Source organism: Balaenoptera borealis, assembly GCF_965194805.1.
Source record: "Balaenoptera borealis genome assembly, chromosome: 13".
Lineage (NCBI taxonomy): Eukaryota > Metazoa > Chordata > Mammalia > Artiodactyla > Balaenopteridae > Balaenoptera > Balaenoptera borealis.
In genome coordinates, this window is record NC_138870.1 from 1,028,587 (window position 1) to 1,050,643 (window position 22,057).

Here is a 22,057-nt window from a genome sequence, read left to right on the forward strand (position 1 = left end):
TTGTATTTGTTTCCGGTCTTTTTTCTTCTTTTTAAAATTCAGTTTCTATTCCTGAGTTCGCGTGTAGCGACTGCCCTGGTCCCTGTAGGCCTCTGTTCCTGCTTCTTCGCGCGCGGCCCCCAGGGACCTGGCGAGGGGCGGGGCCTGGAGGTGGGCCTGGGGCGGAGCCTTGTCGGTGTGCGGCCGGGAAGGGGCGGGGCCGCGGCAAGGTTGAGGAAATGATGGAGTGGGGGCGTGGCCGTGCCGGGGAGGGCGTGGCCGGCAGTAAGGGGGCGGAGCCTTGTCGGGCGGGGCGGGAGCTACCGGAAGTGGGCTCGCGGCGGCTGCGCGCTCCACCCCCGGGACGTCGGCTTTTTCCCGCCCGAGCCTGGTGCGCAGCCGCCTCGCCGCCTGGCGCCGCCGTGGGAGGTGAGTGCCGCCGGGCGTCCCCAGTCCCCGCGCCCTCCGCCCCTGGGCCGCCCCCTCCCTGCCCCCGCGCGCTCCGTCCCGCTGCTCCCTCCGCGTGAGGCAGACGCGGGTGCGGGCCGAGGCGCGTCCCCGGCTCGCGCTGCTCTGGACACGCTGCGGGCGGCGGAAGTGGGTTGTTGAGTGACTTAGTGACCGGAAACCCTGAGAGATCCGAGACCCTCAGCCAGCAGGCCGGGCGCGGGGCGTGGGGCGCGTTTCTTTCATCCAGCGAGCGGGACGCGCTGCGCTGCCGGGGTGGGATGGCCCTCACGGGGGAGGGGGTGGTCTTCACTGAGGGGGGCCTCACCCCTGAGACCCTTTCGGGCGACTCCGCCCCGGCCATGCCCCTCCTGCGGGTCTGTCTGCTGCCCAGGCCTCCGTCGGCGGCTTCAGCAGGGGCACGTGGTTCCCAGTCCCATCCCACCCGTCGGGACGCAGGCGGGTCGGGCCGGGGGCTCTCCTGGGCCCGGGTCCCTGCCATCTCCGGGCAAACCCTGAGTCCGCCGGGAGCCACGGGTGACTGTCCCTGGAAGAGGGTCTGCGCTCGAGCTGGGGGAGGGTGGGAGGAGCCCTCCGGCTGCAGGGGTTGAGCTGGCTCTAGGAAGGCACCGCGGGGAAGAGGATGGGGCGGCCCGCGGGGCGGCTTCTGGCCTCCTGCCCCGAGGGGGGAGCTCAGCGCCGCGCACGGGGCAGCCTTTCCGCCGGGGTCCGAGGACGGAGTTCTCTGGGCTGGGCCCAGAGAAGACTCCGCGGGGCAGGGCGCTGTGTGGTGGGAATGGCAACGGTGGGACACCGGGATGCAGGCTTTGGAGCAGAGAGCTGCCGGAACAGGGGCTGGGTCCCGTCAGTCTTGTCTGAGCAGGTCAGGCCGTCCGAGGTGGACTCTGAGGGGTGGATAGGAGCTTGCCAGCAGTGCGGGAGTGCTGGGGGAGGGGCCCTGCTCCCGGGCCTTCGCAGACCCAGGACTGGAGGTCCCACTCACTGCAGATGCGAGCGGCCTGCCCGGACGCCCCGGCACCCAGGAGCAAGGAGGAGGGGGACCGGCCTGGCGCTGCCTGTGGCGGGGGAGGGGTGGGGCCTGTGCCCCGATGGAGGAGCGCGCGTCGTGCGGAGGTGCCCGGGACGCCGCGTCCGGACTGTCGGCCCTGAGAAGCCTCGCTCCAGAGCTCTGGCAGGTGCTTCTGTGGCTGCGCCTCTGGTGGCCGGACGTCAGGTGGGGGCTGTGGAGGGAGTGGAGGCCTGCGGTGCTCCCCACCCTGCTGGGCCTCCCTTGCACAGGATCTGACAGCAGCATCTGGGCCCCGGGGGCCACACGTGTGCTCGCCCGAAGCACACGCGGAGCTCACTGGGCGGGACACGCGGGCAGAGCTTTGTGTCTGGACGAATGCTGATCCGAGACGAAGACGCTTGAGTACCCTGCCGCCCCAGAGCCCCAGCTCTCCCTGCGGGGCTGCGCTGCCTGGGTTCCCGGCCGCCGCCCCACGTCCCAGCCCTGCTCCCCTGCACCTGCTAGACCCGGGGTGGTGGTGGGGAGGGCCTGGCCTTTCTGCAGACCCCTCCCTGCGGGCAGCCTCGGGGGCGGGGGAAGCGTGGGGCGGTGCCGTGGACCCTCTCTGGGCCTTTTCCCCAAGAGCCCTCCCCGGTCCTTTCCCTCCTTCCTCTTCCTGCCTGTGCTGGGCTGAATGGGGAAGTTTCCAGTGAACAGCGGACGGACGTGATCATCTATCTGGGTGAACCGCAGAGCAACCACTTCTGGAGGTTCTGCTGCAGATTGAGTTCTCGGTTGGCTTTTGTGTGGGTATTTGTGTCCAGGGTCCTAGAAGCCACCACTGAGACAGTGAGGAAGTGGCTCGTTTGCAGTTATCCCCTTCCCTCAGTGTCCTGTCATCGCGGGTGGGGAGGACTCGAGTCCCCTCTGGGTCACAGAGCAGGTTGAAGAGGGGCTGGTCACCTTCAGGCACACGAGTGCCGTGGGGCCCAGGGACCTTCTGCCCTGGTGAAAGGATGTGGCGGCCGGCTGGGAGCGGGGCTGCCACGCGTGGGGAGAGGCCTCTTCCGGGGCCAGGGGTCCGGGTCACCAGGAGGGCCGTGGGACATCCCTTTTCTTCTCCCTGGCTCCAAGGCGAGGGAGGTTGTTGGGACAGAGGCCCACCTCGACGCTCTGGAGCGGCCCCCGGCACACCGGCCTCTGCGGGCCGTCTTGCCGCACCCCGTGTGCGCACACCTCTCGGCCAGGGCCTGGGCAGGTCGGGCGGCGGGAGACGAGGACACTGGGACTCGGAGGCTTTTCGCACTGGGGGGGTGGGCTTCACTTCTGGGGCTTGTGTGACGGGGTGGCTCCCCCTCTTTATTCCGCCCTCCCTTGGGCTGCTTTTTAAACCTCTTATTGAGGTATTTCACATATCATAAAATTTCCCCATTTAAAGTGGTTTCCAGTTTACTCTCAGAGTTGTGCAGCCATCACCACAATCTAATTTTTGAGCATCTCAGCAGCCCCCAAAGAAACCACGCACATTATCAATCACCCCCCAGTCCCCTTATCCCCACAGCCCCAGGTGACCCTAATCTACTTTTTTCTCTGTGGAGTTGCCTATTCTGGGAAGTTCATATAAATGGAGTCATACAATCTGTGGTTTTCTCTGACTAGATTGTTTTCATTCAGCATAATGTTTCAGAGTTCATCCAGTGTTTCAAATTTCATTCCCTTTTATGGCCAAATAAATATTCCGTTTTATGAATATACTACATTTTCTTTATCCATTCACCAGTTGATAGACATTCGGCTTTTTGCTGCCTTGAATGATGTCACGATGAACATTCGTGTACAAGTTTCTGTGTGGACGTGTGTTTTCATTTCTCTTGTATATATGCCTGCCTAGGAGTGGAATTGCTGGGTCTTGTGATAGCTCTGTTTAACATTCTGAGGAGCTGCAGAACTGTTTTCCAAAGTGGCTGCACTATCTTACGTTTCCACCTGCACGGTATGAGGCTTCCGGCTTCTCCACATCCTCGCTACCACGTGCTATTATCCTTTTGCTGTCTAGCTGTCTTGGTGGGTGTGAAGGGGTATCTCATTGTGGGGTTTTTTCCTTTCTTTTTTTTTTTGGCCGCGCCACACGCGTGGCTTGTGGGGAGCTTGGTTCCCTGACCAGGGATTGAACCCGGGCCCTCAGCAGTGAAAGTGCAGAGTCCTAACCACTGGACCGCCAGGGAATTCCCCTCTCATTTTGGTTTTGATTATCATTTCCGTAGTGGTTAATGATGTTGAGCATCTTTTCATGTGCCTGTTGACCACTTGTATATCTTTGGATCCTATTAAAATCTTTTGCCCAATTTTTAACTGGGTTGTTTTTTTATTGTTGTTAACAAGAATTCTTTGTATATTCTGGGTACAAGTCCCTTGTCTGGTAAATGATTCACAAGCATTTTTTCCCATTCTGTGGGTTGTGTTTTCACTGATCATTTCCTTTGAAGCACAAAGGTTTTTAATTTTCATGAAGTCCAGTTATCTATTTTTTTCTTGTATGACTTGTTCTTTTGGTGTCATATCTAAGAAATCACTGCCTCTCCCAAGGTCATAAAGTTTTATTCCTTTGTTCTCTTCTAAGAGTTTTTTTTTTTTTTAATGGTTTTAGCTCTTATATTTAGGCCTATGATATGTTTTGAGTTAGTTTTTATATATGATATGAGGTAGGGGCCCAAATTCATGCTTTCGCCCCTGTGATACCCAGCTGTCCCAGCACCATTTGCTAAAAAGCCTATTCTTTACCCTGGTCTTGGCCCCTTTGTCAGAGGTCGATGAACCATAAATATTAGGGTTTATTTACGGACTGTCATTTCTGGTCCATTGATCTGTGAGGTTATCCTTTGCCAGTACCACATTGTCTCAATTACTGTAGCTCAGTCATAAGTTTTGAAGTTGGGGAGTGTGAGTCTGCCAGCTTTGTTCTTTTTTACTTTGGCTATTTTGTGCCCCTTGCATTTCCTCATGAAACAGGAGCCATTTGTCACTTTCTGCGGAAAAGCCAGCTGGGAGCTTGAGGGTAACTGTGTTGGGTCCGTGGGTGTCTGGGGGGCTCCCACTGGTGGAACGGAATACATCCTCCAGTCCATGGGCAGGAGTGATTTCATTTATTTAGGTCTTTACTTTCCTTCAACGATGTTTGTAGTTTTCGCTGTACAAGCCTTACACTTTTGTTCATTGTATTCTGAAGTACCTTATTTCTCTTGATGCTGTTCTGTTTCTCAGTTTCATATTTGGGTTGTTTATTGCTGGCACGTAGAAGTACAACAGATCTTGCAGAGATTGTGTCCTGCAGCGCTGGTGAACTCATTTATTACTTCCAGGGGTGTTTTAGTGGATTCCTGGGGCTTTCCCATATGTAAGATCATGTCAAATCAGTATCTTAAAGTCTCTCGGTTGCTCCCAGTGTGTGCAGCCAGGATTGAAAGCCAGTGGTTCCCAGGCCTGTGGGATGGAGGGGAGGGCCGAGGAGCGGAGCAGGCACTGGGGTTTCTGAGGATGTGCCCAGCGTCTGGGGAGGCCTGAGGGATGGAGAGCTTGGCGCAAAGGAGCCAGAGAGACAGACCAGCGTCCACACTCCAGCTTCTGTCCTGGCGAATCCAGGTGGCAAGGGGCTGGCAGTGAGGTCACACTGTGTTCTGGGTGAGTGGCAGCTCCCACCCCGCCACGAATCGTCAGAAGGGGCCCACGTGGACACTGGCCTGGGCCTCCTGTGGCTCTGCGTTGACCCTGTTCACCCGCTTCGGGGGAAGGACTGTCTTACGTGATCTCAGCAGACCTGGCGGCCGCCTTAGAAATCCACGTTATCTAGAAACTGGTTGTTATCATCTATCTTACTGGTTCCCTCACTAATTAATGAGCTAATAAATAAAATCTTGGACATGTGTTCATTTTATTGTTTTGTATTTGTATGAAAGTCATGGTTTCGCCCTCTTCTTTGGCTGCCAGTTTTGGAGCCGTCCCTGAATGTGTGCCAGTGGGTTTCAGCCCCCAGAGGCCACATCTCAGGGCCAGTGGAGTGGCTCCCTCTGTCCTGTGTTTGGCTGGGTTTCGTGTTTGCACATGTGGACCAGTCACTCCGTTGGTGCCTTCGCTGACTGTGGTCCTTGTGGGCACGTGTCAGAGCTCTGCCCTGTGTTGAGCGGGAGAGGACAGAGGATCTGGGTGGTCAGACTGTGGTTTGTGTCCTTGGTCTCTTCTGAGCTCAGTTCAGAATTTTGTGCCACCACGGAGAACCACTCCTTGACATCCGGACCCGTGAGCCTTGGTGTTTCTGTGTTTACTCTTGACCTGGCCCTGAAGTTGTGGGACCGACGCCGTGTGCCCTGTGGGTCTGTAATTCAGCAAGGCCTTGGCCTCTTGGTGTGTAAATGTGCGAAACGTTTTCTCATCATTAGGGAGTTAGGTTGTGAAGTGTCTCAAATTGGAGGAACCCTGTTCTCATTGGCTTGTGGACCTAAATAAATGCTTATATAAATCAAATATTTCTAAAATTTCCAAAAAATCAGGAAATCTCGTTTCTAATAATTTAAATGCATTAGACTTTAAAAAAATTTAGGGGCTTCCCTGGTGGCGCAGTGGTTGAGAATCCGCCTGCCAATGCAGGGGACATGGGTTCGAGCCCTGGTCTGGGAAGATCCCACATGCCGCGGAGCAACTGGGCCCATGAGCCACAATTACTGAGCCTGCGCGTCTGGAGCCTGTGCTCCGCAACAAGAGAGGCCGCGATGGTGAGAGGCCTGCGCACCGCGATGAAGAGTGGCCCCCACTTGCCGCAACTAGAAAGCCCTCGCACAGAAACGAAGACCCAACGCAGCCATAAATAAATAAATAAATAAATAAAATTAAAAAAAAAAAAATTTGGGCTTCCCTGGTGGCGCAGTGGTTGAGAATCTGCCTGCCAATGCAGGCGACACGGGTTCGAGCCCTGGTCTGGGAAGATCCCACGTGTCGCGGAGCAGCTGGGCCCGTGAGCCACAACTACTGAGCCTGCGCGTCTGGAGCCTGTGCTCCACAAGAGAGGCGGCGATAGTGAGAGGCCCGCGCATCGCGATGAAGAGTGGCCCCCGCTTGCCACAACTAGAGAAAGCCCTCGCACAGAAACGAAGACCCAACACAGCCAAAAATAAAATAAATAAAAAAAAAAAAAAAAAAAAAAATTTAAAATGCACAGAAAGGAACTCAGATTTTCTTTATTTATTTATTTTTGGGTCTTTGTTGCTGTGTGCGGGCTTTCTCTAGTTGCGGCGAGCGGGGGCTACTCTTCGTTGTGGGCTTCTCATTGCGGTGGCTTCTCTTGTTGCAGAGTGCGAGCTTCAGTAGTTGTGGCACGCGGGCTCAGTAGTTGTGGCGCATGGGCTCAGTAGTCATGGCTCGTGGGCTGTAGAGCGCAGACTCAGTAGTTGTGGTGCACGGGCTTAGTTGGTCCGCAGCGTGTGGGATCTTCCCAGACCAGGGCTCGAACCCGTGTTCCCTGCATTGGCAGGTGGATTCTTAACCACTGTGCCACCAGGGAAGTCCAAACTCAGAAACGTTTTAAGAATACAGGTTTGGGGCTTCCCTGGTGGCGCAGTGGTTGAGAGTCTGCCTGCCAATGCAGGGGACACGGGTTCGAGCCCTGGTCTGGGAGGATCCCACATGCCGCGGAGCAGCTAGGCCCGTGAGCCACAACTGCTGAGCCTGCGCGTCTGGAGCCTGTGCTCCGCAACGGGAGAGGCTGCGGTGGTGAGAGGCCCGCGCACCGCGATGAAGGGTGGTCCCCACTTGCCGCAACTGGAGAAAGCCCTCGCACGGGAACGAAGACCCAACACAGCCATAAAATAAAAATATAAATAAAAAAAATTAAAAAAAAAAAAAAGAATACAGGTTTACAAACAGACTCACAGGTACAGAGAACAAACCAGTAGCTACCAGTGGGAGAGGGAAAGGGGAGGGGCAAGACAGGGGGAGGGGATTAAGAGGTACAAACTACTATGTATAAAATAAATAAGCTACAAGGATAATATTGTACACCACAGGGAATATAGCCAATATTTTATAATAACTATAAATGGAGTATAACCTTTAAAAATTGTGAATCACTATGTTGTACACCTGTAACTTATATTATACATCAACTATATCACAAAAAAGAATGCAGGTTCACATAATTAAGATAAATCTTTGGCAAATGAGGATAAATTAATAATTTGGGGCTTTACAAAGCTGTGTCTTTTCTCTGATTTATTGGTATTATAGTTAATATTGATTACATGTAATAATCAGTATTCAATATATCAGTATAACGTTGCTATAATACATTTTATTCTAATTGGTTTCCCCCCAAACTTCTACAGGTTTACTTATCAAATCAGCTAATATTACTCTTACATGATGTTTAAAGTTAAGAGAAATGTAAATTTGTTTTCAACTAAGTTGAATAGAATTCTGACATTGTTTTTACTTTAACAGTATTACAGGGTGCAGCTTGGACGCACATTAAATTGAGTTAATGATGGCAATCATTGTCTACCTAGGTAACTTCTAAGTAAGACAGGATACCGAAGCATTGGGTACCAGGTGTAAGTTCAAGTGTTTTCAGTGTCCTCAGCAGAGGCTTCGTTTCTGGCTGGTGTCGCTCAGCGTGTCTGCACCATGGGGACGCCCAGGGCACGCGTGCTGCTGGAGATAGCGTCTGAGCTGTGACACCCGGGCACCTGGTTCTCTGTGAAGGAAGGTCAGTCACTTGGGTTGAGTTGTAATTAAAATGGATGACAGAGAAAAACTGTTGTATATGTGCTTTTATTTTCAAGGAAAGGGAGTCTTTCCCCCCCCCCCCCCTCAAACTTTTTGGTCTCTCTTTTACACATAAAAATTACTGAGGACCCTGAAAAGCTTTTGATTAAGTGGGTTTTATCTATTTTATGTGTGAGAAAGTAAAACTGGAGAAAATTTTCAAATATTGTTGATTTGTTTGAAAATATCAGTGGCTGTTGCTTAACGAACATTTTTTAAAAATACTGTATTTTACAAAACAATGTTTTTAGTGAGAACATTGTTTCATGTTTTTGTAAATCTCTTAAATGTCTGAGTCTGAGAAGAAGCTATGAAATCTCACAGTTTTAGCAAAGTTTGCTTGTTTTGATGGTCTTGCCTCCTTTACTGTCAAAACGATTTTTTTTTTTTTAATTGTTTATTTTTGGCCGCACCGTGGAGCTTGTGGAATCTTAGTTCCCCGACCAGGCATCAAACCCACGCCCCCTGCAGTGGAAGCGTGGCGTCCTAACCATTGGAGTGCCAGGGAAGTCCCGAAAACAGTAAATTTTGATGCTTTATGTTTTAAGGGGAAAAACAGCCCCACAAAGAACAAAAGTTGATCACTTATGAGGAGCTTACGGTTTTCTTAGTTTCGTTCATTGATAACCATGTCCTGTTTCTCAGGCATCCATGACCCCATCTTAAGTGCCCAAGTGGACTCTGACAGAGCTTCCCAAAGGTTGGACGGACCCTGAATTTAGAAAAAAAAATGTTTTCAGGATATCTTTTACACCTAAGACTATCATTGAGACTTCCCAGAGTGCCCCTGGAGAATCCCAAAGGCCGTTCACCTTATAAAGAGAGCGATTATACAATTAATCAGATTTGTTTGAAGTGTTACTGTTGTGAGGCTGCTTTGGTTATGTTTACAGGAAAACATTACTCATTTAAATGTTTCAGAAGCTGTGTGCTATATGAGGACGCCTTTATTCTCAGGGGAAACACTGATCACGTTTGTTACGTACTGTACCCCAAAAGAGAATCTGACCCCCTTCCGTTCTGATGTTGTCGGTTAGAGAAACACGTGAATCACCCCCGGCAGCCTGTGCCCTCTGGGGATGACTTGGGGCTTTTCGTGTGTGTCCTCAGCAAAGAAGGATGGATTCAGAGACTTGTGGAAAGGACTGGTACCAGGTACTTTGAACTGGTGATACTTCACAGACAGGCTTTCGTGTTCTCCTGGCTTCAACAACTCAGAGCTTCACCCAGGGTGCAGGTCAGGGTTTCCAGGCCCTTCTGGATGCAGACGGCGTGGGCGCAGCTGCTGGGACCCACAGACCAAGGTGGGAAACTGGTGGTTTGCTCGGAATATTGCTGACGTTTTCATTTCTGTTTTCTAGACACACGAAACTTTCTCTTTCTTCAACTGTCTATAACCCATAGAAATTTGGTAGACGGAAATGACATCTAGTTCTTCCTGACAGAATTCTTGTTAAGTTTCCTCATTTTGTGTGATGGTACAGCTATTTGCATAGGTTCAAAAAGAAGACTCTGGGGGGGGGGGGTTTCTTGCAAACTTTTTTTATTGTGGTAAAATATATGTAAAATTTTACCGTTTTAATCATTTTAAGTGTACAGCTCAGTGGCATTAATAGGAATTAATAATTCTCTAGAAAACGGGCACGATTTCTCATGTAAGTGGGGCAAGACGGTGTGTGTCCTTCTGCGTCTGGCTTGTTTTGTTCGGTGTAACATCCTCAGGGTTCCTCCACATTGTCGCAGGTGTCAGAATTTCCTTCTTTGTTGTGTGTGTGGTAAAATATACATAAAATTTTCCACTGTAACCACCTGTGAATGTCCCCCGCACTGAGGTGCCACCACCCCCGTCCTCCCCAGGACCCTCTCATCTTCCCGCCCCGGCCCCCAGCCCCCGGCCCCCGCCCTGGGCCAACAGTCCACTTTGCGGCAGAGAAGTGGACTCAGGAAGCAGCTGCCCTTGTGCGTCTGGCTCGTGTCCCTCGGCTCAGTGTCCTCAAGCTCCGCCCTGTGCAGCAGGTGCCAGAATCTCCTTCTCTCTGCGGCTGAACGAGACTCACTGCGTGATGGACGCACTGCGTCCATCCACTCACGCATCAGTGGATGTTGTGTTGTCACCACCTGTGCTGTTGTGAGTGACGCAGCCAGGATGGGTGTGCACGTATGCGGAAGCAGAGTTACTAGAACAGACGGTAATTCTGTACATAAGTTTTTTGAGAAACTGCCTACTGTCCTTCGTTCTTTTTACCAGGATGTAATATAATTGGACAACTTGAGAGCCTTCCTCAGAACGTCCTATTTCTGAATGACGCTTGTATGATCGACTGTGACAGGCCACTTGTCACAGAACTGAGCTGCCTTTAGGGAGTGAAGGCTACAGAGCCCCCCAGAAAAGCCAGTCTGGCCCTGGGGTCCCCGTCCTCCGTGGTGGGAAGGTCGCTTCCTGCAGGCCAAGGAATCTGAGATAAGTGGGGACCCGAGTAAGAGAGGCCGGGACTGAATATACGAGTGGACGGTGGCAGAGCAGCCTGCCCGGCCCCTTCCCCCAGTCCCCCCGGTGACCCCCAGCCCGGGAGGTCAAGTCAGAGTGCTCTCTGGGACAGTCCAGGAAGCTAAAAATAACTTCAGGACTCGATTGATACCTGACAGCTTCTCTCCTTTCTGTTCGAGCCTCCGACATGGGGCGACACAGAGGACGCCATCGCACAGGGAGCCACGGCCAGCGGGCCCCCTGCTTCCCCCGCGGCCTCCTCTGCAAAGCTCCCCACCCCCTGCCTGCATTTGAGTCTCTGCCACGTGCAAGTGTCTGGATCCGTGGCCCCTGTTCCCCTGGCTGGGCTTCCTTTTCTCCGCACACATCTAGAGGGGCCGCAGGTGGAGCCTGTAAACTTGCTTGGCCTGGCCTCCTGCCCGCCCTCGGGGTAGCAGAGTCCAGCCTGAGCTTCCTGGTGAGAATTTCCAGACCGAAGCTGATCTTGTGGCTTTAGTAGCTGTTTAATCTAAATTTGCAAAAGAAACCTAGGAGGCCTGGCTGGTTAATTAATATTCTTCTGAGACCCACCCTGTTTGTGTGTGTCAAAGAATAACCTTTGAGATCATTACCAGTCCGGAGACTGTCAGGAAATCTGTGAAAGACTCTGAAATGGGCAAAAAACCTGGATATTCTGGCCAGCTCACTGTTTCTGGTTTTCTTGTCTTGGAGCTATTTTACACCTCTGTAAGTTGCAGAAAACGGATGCTGATGCAGGTGATTTGTCCATAGAAATACAGGTGCTCTGCCATCGGTGCTTGTGTGCTCGTTGAGTGGTTTTAACATCTTTGTTTCCCCCATTAAATAATCAGTTACATAAAATCTTTAGTAAGTGTTCATTTCAGAAGGAAAAAAAAGGAAATCCACCTCCTCCAAACCCACTGTCTTTCTGAGGAAAACAGCGGGGCCCAGCCGTCCTGCAGAGGCACTTTCTCCTGTGGATCCATCCCGTCTGGGTCAGCATCCGTGTTCTGCTCTCATTCTGTATCCTTACATAGAGGGAGAGCTATGAAGACATATATGCACAGGTGACCTTCGAACAACAAGGGTTTGAACTGCATGGGCCCCCCTTCTGTGGGGATGTTTTTCACTAGTAAATGCCCCACGGGCTGTTGCTGGTTGAATTGGAGAATGCAGATCGCGGATACAAGTAAATTCTGTACCCGCTGACCCCGCATTGTTCAAGGGTCACTTACGTTAAGGCATTAAAACATTTTGTGGAAGTATGTGTTGAGGCGGGAAATGAGCACAGCATCAGCGATGTGGACGTGGATCAGGGCCGCGGGGACAGTGGGGAGGGCAGGTCCGGGTGGAATGCAGATTTTATGTGAGTTACCCCTTGATGGCGGCCTCCCCGGTTTTCGGAAGCTCGTTCCTGAGAGGGTGCGGTGGAGGCCGAGGCTGTGACTGGACGTGGGTTGGCTTCTGCGGCCTTTCCCCCAGGGGCCTGCTCTGTGGCACGTCGTCCTGCAGCTCTGCCTCCTGCCCTGGAGGCCCGCGGACGCCCGCGGGCCAGCGTCCTGCTGCTTCCTGTCTGTCCCTCCACGTTCACCCGCGTCCTTTGCAGCCTGCCCGGCCCCAGGGTGGGTTCATCCGACTCCCGGTGGGTGGCCTGGGTCCTGGGGATGCAGTCCCCCAAGGCCCCCACCCGCGCTCCCCGGGGGGAAGCCTTGCCCTTTCTCCCTGGAGAGGAGCTGGTGGTTCTCTTTTTACCCCCTGTGTATTTAGGAACCGTATGGAAGTTCCAAATTTGACTGTTACTGCCCTACAAAAGGACCGATTCATTGGGTTTAGCCTAATACTGTGTGTAAACACACATTCACTGGTGCGGACATTCTAACGCGGGATTATTCTGTTGAGACTGCTCTGCAGAAATATTTCTGGTCTGTTTGGACGTCTCTACGATGCACACAGCTCTCATTCTTTTATATTTTCCATGTTGGGGGCATAATCTTTTTAAACTCAGTCTCCGATGGGCTTTTGTCTGCTCAGTTGTTTATGCCTGCCAGGTTATTTAGTGTGGATTTATATGCCATCTGGAAGCCTGAATCTTTTGTGTGACTGTCAAATACACATTCTTTTCTTATTTATACACATCTTTCTGTGCAAGACTGATCTCACCAGCCCTTGCAGCCACGTGGCCCTGGGCCCAGGCGTGCCTCGTTTTCCCACCCACTCGGTGCTCTGGGGCTGCAGCTGGGGAGGGTCAGTGGGGAGAGCGGTGATGGGCCATGGTAAGGACACAGCAGGTCCTGGAAACGTCCAGGTGTTTTTCGTGGAGGGAGCCCGGCGCTCCAAGTACTGTATTGACTTGGAGAGGGTTCAGGAGCAGACGGCCCTGTCTGCCTGACCAGTGAGCTCAGGCTGCTGGGGGCTGGGCTGAGGTGGGCGGGCGAGGGCAGCAGGGCTCCCTGTTCTTCCCTGGGGGTCCTGGAGGGGTGTCCCCACGGGGCCCTGCACCCACCGTGTGTGTGTCCTCTTCCAGGCTGCCGACCCGCACCCCTGTGAGCTGGAGCCCACGACGCTGCCTGGGCCATGGACTCGAAGGTCAGACGGGCGGTGGTCCTGGGGGTGTGGGCGGCGGAGCCTCGGGTCCCAGCTCCGGGGAGCACAGGGCGGATAACCCTCTCGTCCCCTCACCGCTTCCGCCCGCTCCTGTGCAGCACGGGCTCAGAGCTATGGCGTCGCCGAGGTTGTGTGGGCCGGTCCCCCGCCTCAGCAGGATGGGGCCTAAATGGTGCCTTGTGCTTTGCGCGAGTTTAAAAGAGAAAGTCGCGCCTGGCCCAGCAGAAGCTCTTCTTCACCTCCTTCCTGTCTTTGCCAGGCAGTGTGGCATCTTCGGGCGTCCAGCCCAGGGCCCTTCGTGTCCCCACCAGTTCCATGGGGGCGGCCGCAGGCCTGAGGACTTACTAGGTGGTTCACGAGCTTGGCCCGGTTTCTGCATCTCTGAGCAGACAGCGCCTGGGGGCTCGGTGTGCGCTTCTCAAACATCCCTTTGCAGGCCTGGGAGCCGTGTGGTTCCCAGCTTAGCAGCTCAGGAGAAGCGTCAGCTACTTGAGCAGAAGAGGTTTCGGGAGCTGCCCAGATGCCGCTTCTCCTGACAACTTCAGTGGGAAAGGGCAGACACACTCCCAGGGCTTTGCTTTCCCCTTTCTTTCCTTCAGGCTGAGAAAACCGAGACACAGGCGTGCCCCACAGTCAGGTTCATGGTGAGACATCCAGCAGCTTCCTCTTCCCCCGTCAGAAATTTCACCCTGCTATAGATTTTCTGACTTTTTTCCCCCTTTGATTTTGTTTCCAGGTGTTTTTTTTTTTTTTTTTTTTTAACATCTTTATTGAAGTATAATTGCCTTACAATAGTGTGTTAGCTTCTGCTTTATAACAAAGTGAATCAGTTATACATATACAATATGTTCCCATTTCTCTTCCCTCTTGCATCTCCCTCCCTCCCACCCTCCCCATCCCACCCCTCTAGGTGGTCACAAAGCACCGAGCTGATCTCCCTGTGCTATGCGGCTGCTTCCCACTAGCTATCTATTTTACATTTGGTAGTGTATATATGTCCATGACACTCTCTTACCAGGTGTTTTTAATTACAGTAAAATTTACCATTTTAACCTTTTACTGATTGATTGATTGATTGGCTGTGTTGGGTCTTCGTTGCGGTGCACAGGCTTCTCATTGGTGGCTTCTCTTGTTGCGGAGCACGGGCCCTAGGCACACAGGCTCAGTAGTTGTGGCTCGCGGGCTCTAGAGCACAGGCTCAGTAGTTGTGGCGCACAGGCTTAGTTGCTCCGCGGCATGTGGGATCTTCCCAGACCAGGGCTCGAACCCGTGTCCCCTGCATTGGCAGGCGGATTCTTAACCACCGCGCCACCAGGGAAGTCCCCATTTTAACCTTTTTTAAGTGTCCGGCTCAGTGGCATTAAGAGCACTCGCGTCGCTGTGCCACCACTGCCCCCTTCTCTCTGTGCATTTGATGCCTCAGGGACCACACAGATGAGAGGGATGGAGCAGTGCATGTCCTCTTGTGTCTGGCTTATATCACTGAGCATAATGGCTCGGTTTGTTTTTTGTTTTTTGTTTTTTTTTACTGTTTGTATGGTGCTGTTCATCTATACTGTAGCATTCTTTGATTTTTTTTGATAGGTAGAAAAAATGAGATTGATTTTTTGTTTTGTTTTGTTTTGACTGTTTGGCGCTGTCTTCTCCAGGTTTGGACACCAGGATTAGTCTAGTTTATCACACACATTGGACAGCTCTCCATCGTTTTCTCTGCACTGGCACTGATTTTATAGCACGAGTTATTTTTGCCTCCTATAGATGAAATCTGTATTATGTCCGGCAAGATTTCCTAAGTCTTGATCATTTCTCTTAACATACTTTAACCTGTGACCTAAAAGGATAAACAACTATCCAATCTTCCACCTTCTGAGACATCCGTTTCAGCTTGTATCACTCGTCCCTCCTTGGCTTGTCACCAGCCTTGCTTGTTCTTGGTGTGAAATGCTGTTGGTCTTCTGGGCCGGCTGCCTGTTTGGGAGTCCAGGCCAGCCTGTTCTTGACATGCTCAGAACGGAGTCTGTCCACACGCTTCCCAGCCGGATGGCACTAAACGCTTGGCTCCGGGGCCTGAGCCCTCTAACACGGGATGCTCTCCTTCTCGCCCGGCCACTTCTGTTCTTTGTGTTTCGGGGGGAAAGGCAGAGGTCACTGCACCTGGGTTTGATACCTGACCTGGCGTAGCTGTTGCCAACCGCTGCCACACACGCAGACTCTGGACCCTGTTTACTAACCTCTCGAAAAAGACGGGCTGGTTCAGTTTCCTGGGGCTGCAGCAGGGAAAGCCCACGGCTGGGTGTTTTCCTGAAGCGTCTGGAGGCCACGAGTCTGGTATCAGGGTGTTACAGGGCTGGTTCCTCCGGAGGCTCTGAGGAGCCCGCTCTGGCCTCTCCAGCTCCGGTCTCCATCTGCACTGGCATCCCTGTGTGTGTCTGTAAGTCAGCCCCTTTCTCTTGTAAAGACATGGGTCATGGGATTAGGGCCCCAATCCAGGATGACCTGGCCTTAACGTGACATCTGCAAAGACCCCATTTCCAGATAAGGTCCTGCTCTCAGGTCCTGGTGGTCAGCACCTGGGCCTGTCTCTGGGGGACACGGTTCAACTGCAGCCCTGCCTCAGCCCCTCTTCTCTCCTGACCGGGACGTCTCCTGAGGTAGAGACGAAGCACGTTCTTGAGTTTCTCAGCTGCCTTGTGCCACTGGCCTCACTGTAAAGATTTAGTAGAGTAGAGCTTTACATACATTTTCCCCCTTTTAGGAGTAATTCTGGAGAAGTAAAGGCTGAATAGCAATACATAAGCACCTTATTTTATGCATTTTGTTTAAAACAATTTGTCCTCTAAAAACTGTCCTCTCAAAGTTTTCTGATTTTCCTAATCAGAATATTTTTTCTAGTATTTTCTAATGAAAAACATAATGGACTTAGAAGTACATTTTACCTGCACCTTCATTTTCTCCCCGTGACTTCTCCCAGCCCAGGCCGTGTGTTTTGCGTGTGTTGATCTGGGCGGTCTCGGCATCCTAGCCTCTCACGATGCCCTCTCATCCCAGGTCTGGGGGTGACCTGAGCACCCCTGGCCCTACTCTGCACTTGCCTTCTTGTTGCCACGTGCAGCGGCCCTCCTGGCTCCCGCCGTGCTGCTCGTGGGCTTGGCCAGGGGCTTATCTACCTGAGGTCAGCCAGGCCTGCCCAGAGGCAGGTGTTGCCTGTGGTCACTACTGCCCGGGCTGTATTGAAAATCTGCTTTTGCATAACACCCTCCTGGGCCCACAAAGGACATGATGGCAGAGGATGAGCTTCTAACTGCTGGATGCACTCCCAGTGAGCGTGGGCTCTGGTTGGTAAAAGATATGTGAGGCCCGGCGCAGGCGTGCAGAGCCAGGATGGCACCTAGACACATACGTGCCTGACCTCCCTCCCCGGGGCGCACCAGCTGGCCGCCAGCAGGTGGGCCACCTTCTGCAGAATTGGAGCTTTTCGGCATCTGTACGCGGCCCTGCGGACTGGCCCCTGCCCACTGGGAGGGTGTCCAGGCCCCGGGCCAGGGAGGCCCTCCCGGGCCCGGCTGCCTGGCCCGGGGCCACGTTCCCACAGGACTCTCCTCTCAGGTCAGCAACGGCGCCAGCCCCCAGGACGAGCGCACCACAAGCCTGCTGGTGTTCGCCTTCCTCCAGAGCTGCCCGCACTCCCGCTGCCACCAAGAGCTGGAGGTGCTGGGCCACAAGCTGCCCGTGCGCGCGGCCCACGACGATGAGCTGCAGACGGATGGCAACTGGTGCAGCCACTTCCGTGAGGGGGCGGCAGAGACAGGTAGGCGCCGGGCCAGCCTCCACGGCCCAGATCCGGACTGTGGGGCCTTCGGGCTCAGGTCCACCCCGTGCACAGCGGAGCAGGCCTCGCCGAGTCCAGTCAGTTGAGGCCCACTTGGGTCCCTGAGGATTCTTTGCATCTGTGCAGCGCCCACGCTTTACTCCTGTGCATGTCGTGGCCATGATGATCTGCACGGTCACCAGGGCAGCAGGGACCTGGGGCTCTTTTCTTGGCCGGGCCATCCTCCGTGTGCGGCAGATTCTAGGTGTGCGTCCTGTCCTCCCGGCCTCAGCTTGTGCCACCAGTGCTGCCTGCACGGAGGCCGCTGGGAGCTGACGGCTGGGAGCCCCTCTGGAGGTGGGCTGGGCACAGCGCACCCTGGAGCTCCCTGAGGGATTCTGTCGGGTTCCTGAACCAGCCTGTGCTTCGGGGGTAGGCTCCCCGGTGTCCGCGACGCTCCCGGGAGGCCTGGGCTGGAGTCCGCCGCCTGGTGTTGGGGGGGGGGGGTGGTCACTGCCCTCTCGCGGCTGATCCAGCCTCTGGGCCCCCAGCTGTCTTAATTCAGGTGCTGGCGACGCGGCAGGGGGTCCCCACCAGCCAGGGTTGCCTTAGGCCCCCTTTGGGAAGGGGCAGGAGCAGCGCTGCTGCCAGGCCTGCGGCCCCGGTGGCCCCCGTCTGCACCAAGCCCCCCTCACACCGCGGAGCCTCGCTGGACGCACAGGGCAGGGTGGGTGCTCGGGTAGGACGCGGCGCGTGGTCGGGAGCCTGAGGGGGTGTGGACGCAATGGGCAGAATAGAGGCCTGGCTGCCACTTGTCAGTGGATTTGTTCGCTCAGCTGGACGGGAGGAGGTGGGAGAGCGGGGCCGTGGGGGGCTGTGCAGGAGGCGGGTCAGGACAAGCGCACGGGCCGGGCCGCGAAGGGGACCACGGGGTCGAGCGTGGCCGGGCTGTCGACCCAGGTGGAGGAGGTCTCGGCAGGCAAGTGGTGACCTGTCCCCAAGCAGAGGTGGGCGGGTAGTGGGAGGTTTCGGGGCGAGGAGGGCTCGTGTTGGGTTCACACAGACACGTCTCAGTGAGGTCAGGGCTGCAGCCGGGCCCGTGGAACTCCACGGGTGCAGGGCTGTGCAGGCACTGCCGGCAGATTCCACCAACCACAGGTTGGAAATACTTGGGGAAAAAAGTTCCAGAAAGTTCCCCAGAGCAAAACTTGAATTTGCTGTGCGCTGGCGTTGTATTAGGTGGAGGTGATCGCGTAAGGTTACGCTGGCCCCTGGAGTTTGGTGCCCGCGGCGGTCCTGGGCCGGCGCCCACCCAGACCCCGAGGGACGAGTGTGTGGGCAGGTGGGCGAGGTTGCTGGTTGGGGTCCAGACCAGAAGGCGCGGCACTTGGACCCTCTGGTTTCCCAGCACGTGTAGATGTTACGTGTACACTACACGGAGGTGTGTTCGGTGTGCAATAATGCTGTCTTAACAGCATTCGTGCCTTAATTAAAAGTACTTCTTCATTGCTACATGCTAACCATCCTCTGAGCCTGCAGCGCGTTGAAGCAGTGACGTCACTGGTCACCGTACAAATATATAATAATGAAAAAGTTTGAAATATTGCGAGAATTACCAAAATGTGACACAGAGACACAGAGTGAGCAAATGCTGTTGGAAAAACGATGCCAACAACTCTCTCGATGCAGGGGTGGCTGCCACACGCCTTCCACACGCGTGACGGGCGGAGGGGGGCTGGAGGTGGGCCGAGTACACTTCCTGTGCTGCGGGGAGAAGCAGCGAGGGGGCTGGTCACTCAACGCCCCATGTCCCCAGCTGCGTACCCGGGAGTCAACCCACAGCTGGGAACCCCCGAGCCCCTGGAAGCTTCTGTTCTGGGGAGGGGCTCAGATGGTGTCCGGGAAGGAAGAGCGTGGTATCTGGGGGGGGGGGAGGAGGCAGAGTCCAGGGCGAGAGGCCGCGGAGCCTCTGTCCTGACCGCTTCCTCAGCCGACAGCCGTTGGACGCTGGGCTTCAAGCCCGGGTTGTGGCTACCCCGGCATCACAGGTCCTTCTCCCGCCCGGCCCCTGCGCCTGGTCCCGTGTTCACACCGTCCTCACTGGGCTGTGGATGCAGGACCCACCCCGTTCCTGGAGGGGGTGGAGCGGGAGCGGGGTGTGAGCGGGGCGTCATCTGAACCCCCCTCGTCTGCACGTTAGACTCTGAGACTCAGGAGGAAGTGGTCCGGGACATCGCCAGGCAGCTCGCCCAGATTGGGGACAGGATGGAGCGCAGCATCCGCCCGGGGCTGGTGGCTGGCCTGGCCGCGCAGTTCAGGAACAGGAGCCTGTCGGAGGAGGTGAGTGAGAAAACCCACGGGGCTTGTCCTCTGCCTCCTGGCAGACAGACCAGCGTCCAGGGAGGTGGCTCAGCTCGTGGCTGCTGGAGAGAGTGAGCCTGGCGAACTGTCTCTCGGAAAAAAGTCACTTGACACCTGAAAACCTGAACCCGAAGTCAGACTCAAGAGTTTGGGGACAGAGCCCCCCAAAGATTAACAAGACGGATGTGACTCTTCCTGAAACAACGTGTTCCACTCTGACTGCTGAGGCTGCGGGGCCCCCGCGACCTAGAGACGCCCTCGGGCTGGGCCCGGCGGGTCGAGCCCTCCTGCCTCCGGGAAGGCCCGTCTGTCAGGGAGCCTCCCTCTGAGCTTCGCTGGCGGGCGTGGATCAGACACAGGCTGCTGGTGCCGTTCTTGCTGCCACGTGTTGGCGCGTGGAAGGTCCTTTCCGGTCCGGCGGTCCACGAGGCCTCTCCCGGCAGGAGGTCTCCATCCCCCTCCCTGCCCCCATGTACCGGGGCCAGACCCCTGGGCAGTGACTGACCTTGATCTCAGGTGCCTTTGAGCAGGAGATGAGGACCCGCTGAGGCGGGGGCGGGGGGTGCCTTGCCTGCCCCCAGCTTTGCCTCCTTCTCTCCTCTGGCCTCCTCAGCTGTTTACAGCACTTCCCCCTCCCCGCGGGAGGCCTGGTAACCGCGCCTCTGCTTCCACCCGTGCAGGACAGGAGGCGGTGCCTGGCGGCCGCGCTGGAACAACTCATGCAGCTCTACCCTGCGGACGTGGACCACGAGAAGACCCTGCTCCTGCTGACCATGCTCGTGGCCAAAAAGGTGGCCGACCACTCGCCAGCTTTGCTCCAAGATGTCTTTCACACCACAGTGACCTTCATCAACCAGAACCTTCTCGCCTACGTGAGGAACTTAGTCCAAAACGTAAGAGCCAGTGGTGGCAGCTCCTGGGCTCTTAACCGCCCTTGGTGTCCGCCTCTCCCCAGCCCGGCCCCCTCTGAGCTCTGGGACCCTCACTGCAGGGCTGCCTGCTGGGGGCAGACCCCAGGGAAGGTGGTCACGGCCCTTCCTGCTCAGGAAGAAAGGCTTGGTCCTGCGTCTGGGAGTCCGGCTGTTTCTGAGAGGAGCTGCTGTCACCGGGCAGCGGAGGCCGACTGTGCACCCTTCACAGGCTCGTGAGAGCTGCTGGGGGGCGGGAGAGAGGGCCGGAGGGGCCCACGCTGGGCTTCCCCAGGCTGCTGTCGGCCTCACCTTGTCACAAAAATGAGTATAATTTAAATTAAAACACATGCTTACCAAGGAGGGTGAGCGGTCAAAAGGGGGTAAAAACTGCACACATCTGTCCTCCACCCAGGATATAGAAAGTCTGGTGCTTCAGTTTCACAGACCACCTGGAAGGGAAAGTGGATGTATCTTATCTGTAAATTTGGGGGTTTTATGTGCCGGGAGTCAGGCGTCTGACCCTCTTAACATGTAGTTGATGAGCCTTAAAAGCATTCTCTCTGCGTGGCCTTCAGTTACACGGGCTTTTAAAAATAAAAACCGGAGGGAGAACACAACCCCAACTTGTTGTGAAACCAAGCTGAGCTGTTGTTGGAAGGAGATAAGCCTCTGTTAACAGCTTCCGGACACCGTGGGGCTGAAACAGAACCTCGGTCCAGTCCTCGCACCCACTGATATGCCTCTTGGCACCATAAGTGACTTGGTGAAAGCTGTGTTTGTTTACAAAGCCCCAGCTGCACTTCTGCTGACTGTGGCCCTAGAGGCTCAGGTCTAGGGTCCTGGCTCAGGAGGGAGGCTGGCTAATCCCGGCTGTTGTCCTTTCTTGCTCCAGGAGATGGACTGAAGGGACGACTCAGCAAAAGCACGACTGGTTACAACTTGAGATGGTGACAGCAGTGTAGCTGTCTCCACACAGATGGAGCCTCTGCCACTTAAACATGCTCAGAGAAGACAGGCACGAGATGACAGCTGTGTATCTCTCACCATTTTAAAGGCAGGGACCATTTAGGAATTTCTTCACGTACATGTGTGAATGTTTCACATCATCTACATCTATCCACACACTGTGCCTTTACCTAATGTCTGCTGGAAAAGGTCCCTGCCTGAAAATCAGATCTAAAAGCAGATCGTGAGTTCCCTGGTGGTCCAGTGGTTAGGACTCCTCTGCGCTTCCACTGCAGGGACCGGGTCTGATCCCTGGTCGGGGAACTAAGGTCCCACAAGCTGCAGTCAAAAAAGAAAAAAAGAACAACAAAATAAAAGCAGATTGACAAATAAAAGGCAGAAGAAAAAGAACACACTTAATGTTTTTTTGTTTTTTAAAAAAACCCACTTGGGACTTCGCTGGCGGTCCAGTGGTTAAGACTCTGTGCTTCCACCGCAGGGGGCGCAGGTTTGATCCCTGGTCAGGGAACTAAGATCCTACATACCGTGCAGCGCAGGAAGGAAAAAAAAAAAAGTGCACCCTTGGTGGTGGTGGTGATACCACAGGCAGTGCCGAGTGTGAGTGGACCAGGGATTGGAGAGGGAATGCATGGACCTCTTACAAGTGAAAAATTCCCCTCAAAACAGGGACACCT

The 22,057-nt window shown here is 54.6% G+C and overlaps 1 protein-coding gene and 1 long non-coding RNA gene across 5 annotated transcripts; one reads left to right on the plus strand and one right to left on the minus strand.

Moving 5' to 3' along the window:
• Window positions 1-206: 206 nt before the first annotated feature.
• Window positions 207-21,773, plus strand: BID (BH3 interacting domain death agonist). Of its 4 annotated transcripts, none has more exons than XM_082350513.1 (6): window positions 278-408; window positions 13,258-13,319; window positions 16,944-17,145; window positions 19,346-19,485; window positions 20,187-20,399; window positions 21,310-21,773. In XM_082350513.1, the coding sequence occupies exons 2-6, from the start codon at window positions 13,308-13,310 to the stop codon at window positions 21,319-21,321; spliced, it is 579 nt and encodes a 192-aa protein (XP_082206639.1). In that variant the 5' UTR covers window positions 278-408; window positions 13,258-13,307; the 3' UTR covers window positions 21,322-21,773. The 4 variants fall into 4 exon arrangements, with proteins under 4 accessions (XP_082206640.1, XP_082206639.1, XP_082206641.1 ...); XM_082350512.1 differs by lacking the exons at window positions 278-408; window positions 19,346-19,485 and adding exons at window positions 1,092-1,290; window positions 1,435-1,660; XM_082350515.1 differs by lacking the exon at window positions 19,346-19,485.
• On the minus strand, window positions 4,277-21,303 carry LOC309609274. Its single transcript, XR_014233357.1, has 3 exons — window positions 20,772-21,303; window positions 8,846-8,957; window positions 4,277-8,174 (listed from the first exon to the last, which is right to left on the minus strand). It is a non-coding gene; the product is annotated as an uncharacterized lncRNA (long non-coding RNA).
• Window positions 21,774-22,057: the final 284 nt, after the last annotated feature.

Excerpts from the sequence above, each read along its gene's own strand:
- BID (XM_082350512.1), top strand. The coding sequence starts at position 1,223 with ATGGCAACGGTGGGACACCGGGATGCAGGCTTTGGAGCAGAGAGCTGC. Across the intron at positions 1,291-1,434 it reads CGGAACAGGGGCTGGGTCCC|ATGCGAGCGGCCTGCCCGGA; the intron begins GTCAGTCTTGTC and ends CACTCACTGCAG. Across the intron at positions 17,146-20,186 it reads TGAGGGGGCGGCAGAGACAG|GACAGGAGGCGGTGCCTGGC; the intron begins GTAGGCGCCGGG and ends CCACCCGTGCAG.